The sequence below is a fragment of the Onychostruthus taczanowskii genome, unplaced genomic scaffold (genome assembly GCF_017590055.1).
Source record: "Onychostruthus taczanowskii isolate IOZ18803 unplaced genomic scaffold, ASM1759005v1 scaffold133, whole genome shotgun sequence".
NCBI classification, from domain to species: Eukaryota; Metazoa; Chordata; class Aves; order Passeriformes; family Passeridae; genus Onychostruthus; species Onychostruthus taczanowskii.
In genome coordinates this window covers 572,671-585,267 of record NW_024498496.1, presented here as the reverse complement: position 1 = coordinate 585,267, position 12,597 = coordinate 572,671, and the positions used below count along the sequence as shown (strand labels likewise).

Genomic DNA, 12,597 nt, shown 5'->3' with positions numbered 1-12,597 from the left:
AATCATTTCAGTTGCATCAGGCTGGAGCAAAAGGGAGGAAGTTTGCAGCTTGACAGACACTACAAAACCAAATAAAAAATGGAACTGGCATAAAATGCAGCTGTCCCATCCTCCCTGCTTTGTTTTTTCCTGCCTTGTTAAATATTGGCACTGTGCTTACATAACCAAAATGCGAAATGGACTGGGAAAATTAGCCCCCAGTCTACTCCAGATAGGATTCTTTTTCTGCCAGTTTTTTATCAACCTAGTTTACCACAGAGCCTAAGGAATATTTGAAACAGAAAATGAGACAGTTCAAAAAAACACCAAAAGCTGAATATACAGTGAATTTCAGTAGCACTACAGGCTTACACAGGCTTAAGCTGTTCAACAGCCCAAAAGCAGATTTGGACATCTATTACATATGACCAGAAACACCTACAGTCAGATAACACATAATGTTTTCAAAATCTGCCATCTACACCCCATTCATGGGATAATCAGTTCATGTGAAGAAAACTCTTCAGAAAATACTTAACTCTATTCACTGAATATCTGACTTAAACTTTTAACATGTGAAATATGTTTATCATAATTCCGATAGACTTTTTACTACTTTGTATGTAAAAAGTTGTAGTAAAAAGTTGTATGGTAAAGTCATATGGTGAAATCATTCTTCACTACTATCGGCATCACTTCCAATATTGGAATCATTATCTATTTGCGTTACTTGCTCCTGGTGAAAATGGCAATTTTCAATTGAAATTTATTTTAGTACCCAACCCACTCATTATTATTCCTCCTTCCTTCAACTACAGCTAATACTGAAACAACATACCTGAACTCTGAATTTCCAGGTTGTCCCAACAGGAACACCAGGTATAGGCCCATAATGATTTGAAGGAACAATAGTGCATTCCTTAGTGCGACCAACACAAGCCATGCCCTAAAAATACATCAGACAAAAGTAATCAGACAAATGAATTGCAATATTGAAGAATATTTGTAAATTCAATGCAGAGATTATGAAATCTGTCTATTATAACAAACACATATTTCAAAATATGTTAACAATTGTTAAAAGGAATGTTAAATTAAGTAATATGTGGTTATGGGTTTGGGAGGGGAGTTGGGGATTTCCTTTTTTTGTTTTTGTTTTTACCTCTAGTCACCTTAATAATCCTTCCACTGCTTTAACTGCCAGTAGACAGCAGGCAGGATTAAACATTGTCTTGTTGTTTGTGCAACCCAGTACTGAATTTTGTGTAGTGCATATGTAAGCAGAATTATAGATGTAGCACATACATGAACAATCAGAGTAACAGCTATTTCTGAAACACACTCTACCTTTCCCCAGTCTCTCTGGCTTTCAGTACTGGCAGATGGCATCTTTGCTTTCTTTTTACTCTGTTTGAGTTTTTCTCCAGCCTTTACAACTTCATTAGAATCATTTTTGCAGGAAGGACAATACCTAAAAAAAGGTTTTAGTAAATTCTCAATTAACTTCATAATAATGGCAATACATTTCTGGTAGCCAAAATAGTGTCTATTTGTTTATTTTGACTGAATGTTTCAAGCTAGCAAGCATACACCAGTCTCAAGCAGCTGAAGTCTACAGCTTAAAAAATGAACTCAACATGAACAAATACTTTTTTTCAAAAAGGGCTTTTCAGTATCCTTAAAGGTAGAGTGCTAGTCGCAAAACATGTAACTATTTTTTCTCACATGATATATGAGAGATGCCCATGGCTCCTCTTTTGTCTCTTCATTTAGTCCTCCTTCATTTACATCATGTAAAGGAGAAGATAGCTGAGATAAAGTATGCTGCTAAGCAGTACTCATGGTCTGTTTCTGTCTCCTGCCCAGTCTGTTCTTATTTTGTGCTGGTTGTGCAACTAATTTCACAGCAGATTGCTGAATGTCAAACAGAGCCAAGGTATGACATAATGTATAGAGAAACACACAAACACACACTCACTCCACAACATAAAGCCATTTAGAATGTAATGCTGAGGCTCACTCACACCAACACAAATCCATTCCGGTAGGAAAGCAGAGATATTAGTATACATTGACCACAGCAGAGAGAGAAAAGGAGCACAGTGGCCATTCTGCTGTTTCCAACAACATTCTTATCCCAGTCCAGGAATAACAATACAAAGGCATGCCCTTATTTCTGGCTCCCATAGGCTGTATTTGGTCCATACACCATTAGAAGAGGAAGCATGAGCTACATTGACGTTGATAACCTCATTCAGGAAACAAAAACTACTACTACTACTACTACTACTACTACTACTACTACTACTGCTACTGCTACTGCTACTGCTGCTGCTGCTACTGCTGCTGCTGCTGCTGCTGCTGCTGCTGGTTTGGAGTTATTAAGTTTTTTATGTGAATATGAATACAGGAATTAATGATTAAGGTCCACAGGAATAGATGTCACTATCTCAATAAAGGTGTTGGACCATGAAAATCATGAAGCCATGTGGATTAAAACATAATAATGTAAGATGCTGAAGTTATGATACTGTGACTTTGACAGGTATTACAACTGCTTATAGAAAAAGCATATCAGACTAATTAAAAGAACAAATATGACATAATGCAAATTAACAAGGTGAAGTCACATGGCGAATTCCATGTTTCTTGACAGCGTAACAATATTACCTTAATATCTTTTAAACTCAATCTGGTAGGGACTACTAAATACTGTTTCCAATACTGTGGACTTAATCTCCACCAGATAAACTTATCCTTTCCCAAACTGAAGACTTAACCCCTGAATAGAGTTTGCCAGATTTTACACTCTAAAAATGCAAAATGGAAGTGTTCCCAATTCTAAGGCAAATAGCTCCTAAATTAAGAATCAGACAACCATGACTCTTTGCTAGTATGCAGGAAGAAGGGAGGGCACAAACTTCTTTGGTAGGAGATGCTGCTCTGCACGGTGCAAATGCACTTCTACATAATGACAAGCATTAAGACAGTACAGGGCTGGTGACACTAAGCATCTCAAAACTAGCCCACATAAGCCAGGCCCACAACTGCACCTCTACCACCCTTTGACTTCATTCACAGATGCAGCTATCTACTTACATATATAAATCTTAAGGCTCCTATTCTTAGTTACACAGTAAACAAGTTAAAAAAGCTAAAACAAGCTAAAAAGCTTGGCAGCCATTTTCCAATGAATTTTAATTACATTAATTCAACTTCTGGAAATTCGTAATTTGGAGAATGGATCATGAGTAGCTCTGGAGAGGAGGAGGTGTTTGTGATCAAAAAAGCTCGCCATGACCAACCCATGGGCACTCACAGCCCAGAAAGCCAATCCTCATCCTGGGCTGCATCCAAATCAGGGTGGGCAGCAGGTCAAGGGAGATGATTCCACCCTTCTACTTTGCCCTTGTGAAACTCCACCTGCAGTGCTGCATCCAGCTCTGGGGCACCCAACACAAGAAAGATATGGACCTGTTGCCAAGAGCCCGGAGAAGGGCCACCACATTGATCAGAGTGCTGGAACACCTCTGCTATGAAGACTGCTATGAAGGCTGAGAGAGCTGGGGCTGTTCAGCCTGGAGAAAAGGCTTCAGGCACCTTCTAGCTAGTTTAGATTTTAGTAAGAAATTATTGCCTGTGAGGATAGTTGCCCCAGAACACAGGCAGATCATCAGGCACTAACCAATAAACATTATGGAATCCAGTAAGGTGTAAGAGACTGAGTTATTAATTTACAGAGAATGTTAAAACTTCCAAAAAATTTATACAGATTTTTACAAAAAATATAATCACAAGGTTCAAAGAGATTCCATGTAATGTATTCATAGACATGTTAGACATTTAATGAAGTCTATGGAAAACTTTATTAGAATAAAGTTCTATTTATTACTCATTTATAAAGGATTAGCATCTCAAGTAAGTCATAGGCAGGTGATAAATATGAACAATGTAATTTGTAGACAGCTAATAAAGACATAAGAGTAATTACATAAGAAATGAAGAGTGGCAATGTGGTGGTCCTTCCATAGCATGAAAAATGAATGTAGTAGAGGCAACGAAGAGCACAGGGGCAGCAGCAGGGACAGAGAATGAAGGCGCAGAGAAGCATGAGCGTAAGAGAATTGCTCAAGCAGTGAACATTTTAAAAAATGAAAAGGCTGAGGAACAACAACTGTTGATAAATACAATCAGATCAGGTAATGTCCCAGAAGATCATAATGACCATAATGAATAAAATGAACCTACCAGTGTTGAAATTTCATAATGGTCTTAAAGCTTACTACTAATCCATTGTGAATGATTTAAAAGAATTATCTTGACAGAAAACATAAGCCTTATATTAAGTAGATGGATGAAAACAGTGCTTAAAATTTAAAAATTTAAAAATATTTTCTCTCATGAGGTGCAAATATCAAAAAGGTACCATGTATGGAATGTCAATATAGGAAGTAAATCATCCTTGTATATTTACCAGTCTTCATCTTCTGGTATCTTGCTTAAAGGAGGGTTCAGGCAGTATATATGATAAGCCATATTACACTCATCACACAGGAGTTGCATGTGAGCATCCTGTTTGCCACCACACAAGTAACACGAACAAAACCGGCACTCCTTATCTGGATCAGCCCTACAGTGCTTGCATTCAGGGCCACTTTTTCCTGTCAAAAACAAAGAAATGTCAAATGCCATGTATCTCAGCAAAGTGAATTACTGTATCTAAAGGAATAATTATTTCTGAATGAACACTGCTCTCTTGAAAATGCTTTTTTTTCTTCAATGAGGTATTTATCTAGACTTAATAAGATTTCTTCTGCTGTATAAACAAGCCATAAAAAACATGACTAATCATCAGCTTCTCTTTTTCTCCTGCTCCCAAGATGTACCTGCACATTCTCACTAAAGATGGAGCTTTACTGTCTTTTGAAGCTGTACAGCTTATCAGTTCCTTGTAAGTTAGCTTAGATAAAATAAGTGATAAAAATAAATATTTCTTTCAGGAGTTTATTTTTGAATAGAAATATGAGGTGGATTCTTGATGTATCCAGAGGAGTTCTGGATACTTTAAGGTTTTTCCTAAGTATACTGAGAAGGAAATTAATGACTAAGAATTTGCAGAAATCCAAGCCCCTTTCTATTGAAGAAGAGCATGCCCTCCCAACTGAACAGACTTTACAGAGAAATTGATCCATGCAGTTGTAGGTTATCAGTGTAAATCTGTGTGGAGAGAAACTCCAGATGGAAAGATTTATAAGAAACGGGGGACTGGAATGTGAAGCATTGTGCTGTATCTGCAGTCCTTCTGGAGGACCTTGAACAGTATTTTTTCTTCAAAGGTGGAACCAACTAGACTTGGAGTGGGAAGTGGATGGAGTTTTGATTAACAAAGAAGAGTCAGGAGCTGCTGATGAATTTAAAACTGACAGGGGAACACCTGTGAAATGCCTCAAAAGAACTAGAGCTTTTTCATCTAAAATGCTTACACAGTTGACAGACCAGCTGAAATGCCTGTACACTAACATATGTAGCATGGGTGACAATCAGAAGAATTGGAAGTGACTGTGCAAATGGAAAGCTATGATCTAATCACAAACACTTAAACTTCGTGGGACAAAATCACATGACTGGAGCACTCCAGTTGACGCTACAAACTGTTCACAAGGAACAGGCAAGGAAAGGGAGGCAGACAATTTGCCCTCTCCATGGACTTGATTGCACAAACCCATCTTTGAAACACAGCAATGAACAGGTCAAGAGCTTGTGGTTGAAAATCAGAAGCCAAACCAATACAGGAAATCTCATGGTTTGTGTTTATTACCCACCACTCTATTGAGGGGACTCTGTTGACAAAACCTTCTTACTTCACCTGCAGGAAGCATCACTCTGGCAGGTTCTGATCCAGCTGCAGGGACTTGTCAGGACAGTCCCTGACATCTGCTGGAAAAGCAACTCAGCAAGATGTAAGCAGTCTCCTGCATCAAGGATGATTTCTTACCCCAGGTGACAGAGAAGTGCTACTCCACCTGTTGTTTACTAAAACCGATTAACTAACTGGAGAGGTCAGGATCAGTGGCAGCCTTGGCTGAAGTGGTCATGCCCTGGTGGAATTCATGATCGCAAGGATTATGGGCCAAAGAAAGGTTAAAGTCACTACTCTGAATTTTAGAAGCCTGAACTTTTAGTTATTTTAGGAATTAGTGGATGGGACCCTCTGGAAAACTGCACTCAGGGAAAAAGCAGAATAGATCTGTCAGATATTTAAGGACATTTTTCTTAGAGCTCGAGATCTCTCCATTTCCAGTGAGCATTCAGGCAGGGAAGGCAAGAGACCAGTGTGGCCCAGTAAAGAGTTCCTGGATAAAGTGAAATACAAGAAGGAAAAGCACTGGACATGGAATCAGGGACAGGTATCCTGGGAAGAAAAGATAAGTGCTATCTGGTTGTGGAGGGACAATTGAGAAATTAGGAAAGCTAAGGTATAGTTGGAGCTGAATTTGGCAAGGGATACAAAGAATAGTAAAAATGGCTTCTTATAGGCATGTTTCTCAGAAATGGAAGATTAAAAAAAATATACACACACAACCCCCTCCTCCGCTCTTTCCCCTGAAATGGGACAGAACTAGTCACAATTGACATGGAGAAGGTTGAGGTATGCAAATTTGTTTGCCTCAGTGTCCATTAGTAATCACTCTTCCCACATCTCTCAAGTTCCTGAACCTCAAGACAGGAACTGGGGAATTGAAGTCACTCGCGATGTAAGAGCAGATCAGGTTAAGGATCGTCTGAGAACCTGAACATAGACAAGACCATGGGACCCAAGGAGATGCATCCCAGGCTCTTGAAGGAATTACTTAATGTAGTTTTTAAGCCACTCTTCATCATATATAAAAAATCATAGCAGTCACATCATGTCTGAAAATCCACGGCAATCAGCGGAAGATCTCGGTGACTGGAGAAAAAGCAATTTCAACCTTTTTAAAAAGGAGTAACAAGCAGGAATCCAGAATTACTGACTAGTCAGCCTCATCTCAGTGCCCAGTAAGATCACAGAGCAGAGACTCCTGGAAGACATGCCAAGACGTGGAAGACAGAAGACTGGTTAAAGAGAGCCAAAATGGCTTCACCAAGGTAAATAGTACCTGATTGGTACAGTGGCCCTCCACCATGGACAGAATGCATCAATTGTCAAAGGAGAACTATAGATGTCATCTATCTGTCTCTAAGGCCTTTGATTTGGACCCTCACAATATTCTTAACAAAAAAATCATAGATTTATAGAACATCATGAGGGGGTAGGGATCCACAAGAATCACTCACATCCAATTCTTGGCCCTGAAGAGGACATCCCAAAAATCCCTCTGTATGGGAGCATTATCCAGAAGCTCCTTGAATCCCTGCCAGACTTAGTGCTGTGATCATTTCCCTGGTAAGCCTGTTCAAATGTCCAAGCACCCTTTAGGTGAAGAAACTTTACCTGATATCCAACCTAAACCTCCCCTGACACAGCTTTAGGCTATTCCCTCAGCTCCTGTCACTGGTCACCACAGAGAAGACATTGGTGTCTGCCCCTCCTCTACCCCCCATGAGGAAGTTGTAGACTGTGATGACAGCCGTCATCTCTTTTTCTCCAGGTTAAACAACCAGGCAACCTCAGCTGTTGTCCTTATAAGCCTTCCTTTCAAGGCCCTTCACCATCTTTGTGGCCCTCTTTTGTGACACTCTTTTTTTTTGTGACCTTTATAGCTGTCTTACATTCTTACTGCTAAACTGAAGACAGATGGGTTTGATGAATGAAATAAATGGATAAGGACTTAATTGGATGGCCACATTCAAAGAGTGAATGGTCCATATCCAATGGTTCAACGTGAAAGTGAAAACCATTAATGAGTGGTGTTCTTCAAGGATCATACTGGGAACACTATTATTTTCTATCTACATCAATGACATACCCAGTGGAATTGAGTGCACCCTCAACAAGGTTATAGATGACACCAAACTGAGCAGTGCAGTTCATCACAGAATCACAGAATCATTAAAGTTTGCAAATACCTTTACGATCATCAAGTCTAACTACCAACATAGCACCACCATCATGTTCATCATTAAACCATGTCCTCCAAGTGCCATATCCACTCACCTTCAGAACACTACCAGAGACGGCGATGTCACCACTTCATTAGGGAACTTGGTCTAGTGCTTAACAACAACTTCCATGAAGAAATTTTTCCTAATATCTAATCAATACTCTCAGGCACATGGTACAACTCGCTTCAGCACCTCAATGTCCTTCTTGGATTGAGGGGTGCAGAACTGAATCTGAAGGATTCAGGTGTGGCTTTCCCAATGCAGAGTACAGGGGACAATCCCTGCCCTGCTCCCGCTGGCCACACTATTGCTGGTGCAGGCCAGGATGCCATTGGCCTTCTTGGCCACCTGGGCACTGCTGGCTCATGTTCAGCTGCTGTCAGCTTGTGGGCAGCTTTGCAGCCACTCTGCCCCAGCCTGTGGCACTGCCTGGGGTTGCTGTGACCCAAGGGCAGGAGCCAGCACTGGCCTTGTTGGACCTCACACCACTGGCCTTGGTCCATGATCCAGCCTGTCCAGATCCCTCTGCAGAGCCTTCCTGCCCTCCAGCAGATCAACATTCTCTCCCAGCTTGGTGTCACCTGCAAACAGACTGAGGGTGCACTCAATCCCCTCATCCATGTCACTGATGAAGATGTTAAACAGAACTGGCCCCAGTGCCAAGCCCTGGGGAACACCACTGGTCACTGGCCACCAGCTGGATGTAACTCCATGCACCACCATGCTCCGGGCCCAGCCATACAGCCAGGCTTTTACCCTGTGAACAGGGTGCCTGTCTGAGCCATGAGCAGAGTTTTTCCAGAAGAATGCTGTGGGAACCAGTATCAAAGGCTTTACTAAAGTCCAGGTAGACAACATCCACAGCCTTTCACTCAGCCAGTGGGTGGGTCACTGTCTAGAAGGGGATCAGGTTGGTTAAGCTGAACCTGCCTTTCACAAACCCCTGCCGGCTGGGCCTGATCCCCTGGCTGTCCTGCACACGATGTGTGAGGACACTCCGGATGATCTGCTCCATGACCTTCGCCAGCACTGAGGTCAGGCTGACAGGTCTGTAGTTCCCTGAGTACACCTTCCAACCACTGTTAGGACAGGTCCAGAGGAGGGCCATAAAAATGATCAGAGGGCTGGAACACCTTTCCTGTGAAGAAAGGTTGAGAGAGATGGATTTGTTCAGCCTGGGCAAGAGAAGGCTTTAGGGACACCTTTGTGTGGCCTTTCAGTACTTAAAGGGGGTTTATCAGAAAGACAGGGAAGGATTTTTTTACCAAGATCAGTAATGACAGGGAGCAACAATAATGAAAACTAGGAGCAATTTTAATTGGAAAGAAATGTGATTTAGACTGGATACAAGGAAGACATTTTTTTATTTATTGTGAGGGTGATGAGACACTGGTACAGGTTACCCTGAGAAGGTGTGGATGCCCCATCCCTGGAGCCTTTCAAAGTCAGGTTGAATGGGGCTTTGATCAACCTGATTTAATGAAAAATACCCCCCTGGCAGGGGGGTTGGACTAAAATATCTTTAAAGAACCCTTCCAACTAAAACCATTTCATGATAAGAAGTGCTAAAACAGTGCTGTTTGAATCATTGTTTTTAAGATAAAAAACTTTAAAATTGAAAAATATAAAAGAGTCACTGAGGAGGAAAGATTATGCAGACAGAAGAGTTAGTGAGATGCACTGACTGGAAAACCTGAGAAATAAACATGTAAAGCTACCAGCTTTACATGTACAGGTACAATACCAGTGACTATTTTCAAAATCTTAAAGGCAAAAGTACACTTAAATATATACTTCTAAAAAAACCTCCAAAATCTATGAGAATATTGCTTCTAGTAAAGTGTAGCCTAGAAGACTTATCATGCTTTCCAAATGGAGATAATCTATTAGTTTCAGACTTCTCTCCAAAGGTTTGTTAGAAGAAAGGACAAATTTTACGTGTGCTGATAAGCAAATCTGAGGGTTTTCCAGCATAGCTACGTTAAACTCACAATCTGTGCAAGGTGTCAACACCAATTCAAGTCAGACTAAGAAATCCCAGATAACTGTTAACTCCTTTGAAAAATTTTTGAAGTGATGACTGAGCATTCCCTATGGAAACCCTATAGTCTACCTCATCCAGCTAATAACAGACAACATGAAATGGCATATTTTTCTGTAGCTCTGAGCACCATACATTGTTTAGGCCTATGTAATTAATGGTTTCAGTTACAAAATCAGTTTCTTAGGTAAAAGGTTAGTAATATTTTTTTCTTAAATAGGAAAAGAGAAAAAAATACCTACCTATTTTAGTTCAGTTAAACAATAGGTGAAGTTCTCTACTTTCTTCAATATACAGACAAACTATAAACTGTCATTTTCATGATATGACTTTCATTTTTCACATTTCTGTTTAAACCATTTTGTAAGTCATATCCACTAACTATAGCTGTACTATTGGTGACAGGAAGACAGGTCTGTTCATCTCAACCAACAATGCAGAGTTTAGTTGCATAAATAATTTCATATTAACTTTTTTTTTTCAGAAGGAGTTAGCATGAGTTTGGATTCTGATGGAAGTAATATATGTTGATACTGAGGTATTATTAGCATGTTGCATATAAATATTTGTAAAATATTTACAAATATGTTGCTTCTTGGATTTTTTTATTTCTAATATAATTTTCCAAAAGGTTTAGCCTTACTCCTTTCCTCAGTTATGCTCAAGAAATAAGAGTTTTTCTGCAGAGACAACCTACACTGTTTATCTGATAAAGATTATTTCCACAGTAGGGATTATATCTTTTGACATGGGTATGAAAAGTAGCTTAATATGGACAAAAATATAATCAGTGCATTTGCTGATTGTGCTTACAACAATCTCATAGAATATTTAAGGCCAAATAATTTTAATGTAATCTGAAATTAAATAACAAAATGAAAATTAAAAAATAATAATAAAAGTAATACAATTCTGCATCTCTCCATAGTACATAAGCTAAGGGAGCTATGTGTTTATAGATAGGTGTATATATATTTAACTTTTTTTAAATCACAGTACAAATGGGGTTGTAAGTACAGTCCAGAAGGAAAGGCTACACTGGTGGTTATAGCATACAGTTCAACTGATGTACATTGTGCATACCTGAACAAAGGAAAAACAGCTGACCTGGCTGGAAAACCAGAATCACATGAACAGGCTTGTGTGGTGAGTGTTGGCTTCAGGAGAAAGAGCAGTTCAAGAAATAAGGCTGAATTCCCACATCGATTTATTTTTCATGATTACACTTTAGAAGATTATAATTATGAATTGTATTTATTCATGAAGGTTATAAACAACACGCTGAAATTAATAAGATTAAGACCAGGAACAAAATGAAATACAACATACACAGAGGTGCAAATCTCTACACAGATGTCAATATTTGGGTAGTTTATGCAAAGAGGTTACAAATAAAGAAACAACTATCACATTGGAAGGAAGGAGCTGTAATAGACAACAAAGGTCTAGACTGTGAAACAATTAGAGTGGCAATCAGTGTACAAAGTATAGACTGGTGAGGCCACTCCTCAAATCCTGTGTTCAGCTTCAGATCCCTCATTCCAAGAGGGACATTGAGGTGTTGGAGCATGCCCAGAGTAGGCCAGTGAAGCTTGTGAAGGCTCTGGAACACACGTCCTGTGAGGAGCAGCTCAGGAAGCTGGGGTTGTTTATCCCAGAGAAAAGAAGACTCAGGTCACCTGAGACCTTACTGCTCTCTGCAACTACCTGAGTCTGTAGCCAGGTGAGGGTCAGTCAAATGGAAATGGCCTGAAGCTGGGCTAGGGGAGGTTTAGATTGGTTATTAGGAAAACTGCTTCACAGAAAGAATGGTCAAGGACTGGAAGAGGTTGCCCAGAGAAGAGATGGAATTACCACTCCCGAAGTGTTCAAAAAACATGCAGATGTGGCACTTAGGGACATGGTTTAGTGGTGGACGTGATGGCCTTAAGGGTCTTTTGCCATCTAAATGATTCTATGATAAGAAAATACTCATGTGAGATCAAATAGCACCATCGTAGACAATTTTGTACAGTCAGCAATACAGTAATCACTCATTTCCTTGACACATAATTTTAAAAGTTAATTCATAATACAGTAGCTGCAGGGAAGAACTAAGTGAACTGCAATAATTTTTTATGCCATTTAAAATGTTGCATACTTGAAAAATAAATAGTATGTAAGCACAAACCAGTATTTGTAGATTTTCAATTTTCTCACACTGCAATGTTTTTAAATCAAAACATGTTTTAAGATATTGCAAAGATCTTTTAATGTGACCAAGAAAAAATAAAACAGAGTGGATAATTTTCTTTTTTTAGTAATCTAACGTAAGTAATTCTCAAATAATGAAAATGAATAATGAGTTGAGAAATTGACATTTTTACTTCTAAAAACACCACAAGGAATGGTATTTGCTCCTCTGAAAAACAGTGATTTTTTTTTTTTTTAGACAACAATAAACATTAATCAGACTCATTGTTGTGCACTGAGAGCCACCTACAAAGGTTCTG

General features: G+C 39.5%; 1 protein-coding gene across 6 annotated transcripts in view; it reads right to left on the bottom strand.

Annotated features, from left to right (window-relative positions):
• UHRF2 (ubiquitin like with PHD and ring finger domains 2) overlaps nucleotides 1-12,597 on the bottom strand; it is an 82,379-nt gene that overhangs the window by 20,083 nt on the left and 49,699 nt on the right. For all 6 annotated transcript variants that reach the window (XM_041396949.1, XM_041396950.1, XM_041396951.1 and 3 more), the window contains 3 exons: nucleotides 4,454-4,640; nucleotides 1,327-1,450; nucleotides 818-925 (listed from right to left, as the gene is read on the bottom strand). In XM_041396949.1, coding sequence (XP_041252883.1) covers nucleotides 818-925; nucleotides 1,327-1,450; nucleotides 4,454-4,640 — 419 coding nt within the window. The remainder of the gene's footprint in view (nucleotides 1-817; nucleotides 926-1,326; nucleotides 1,451-4,453; nucleotides 4,641-12,597) is intronic.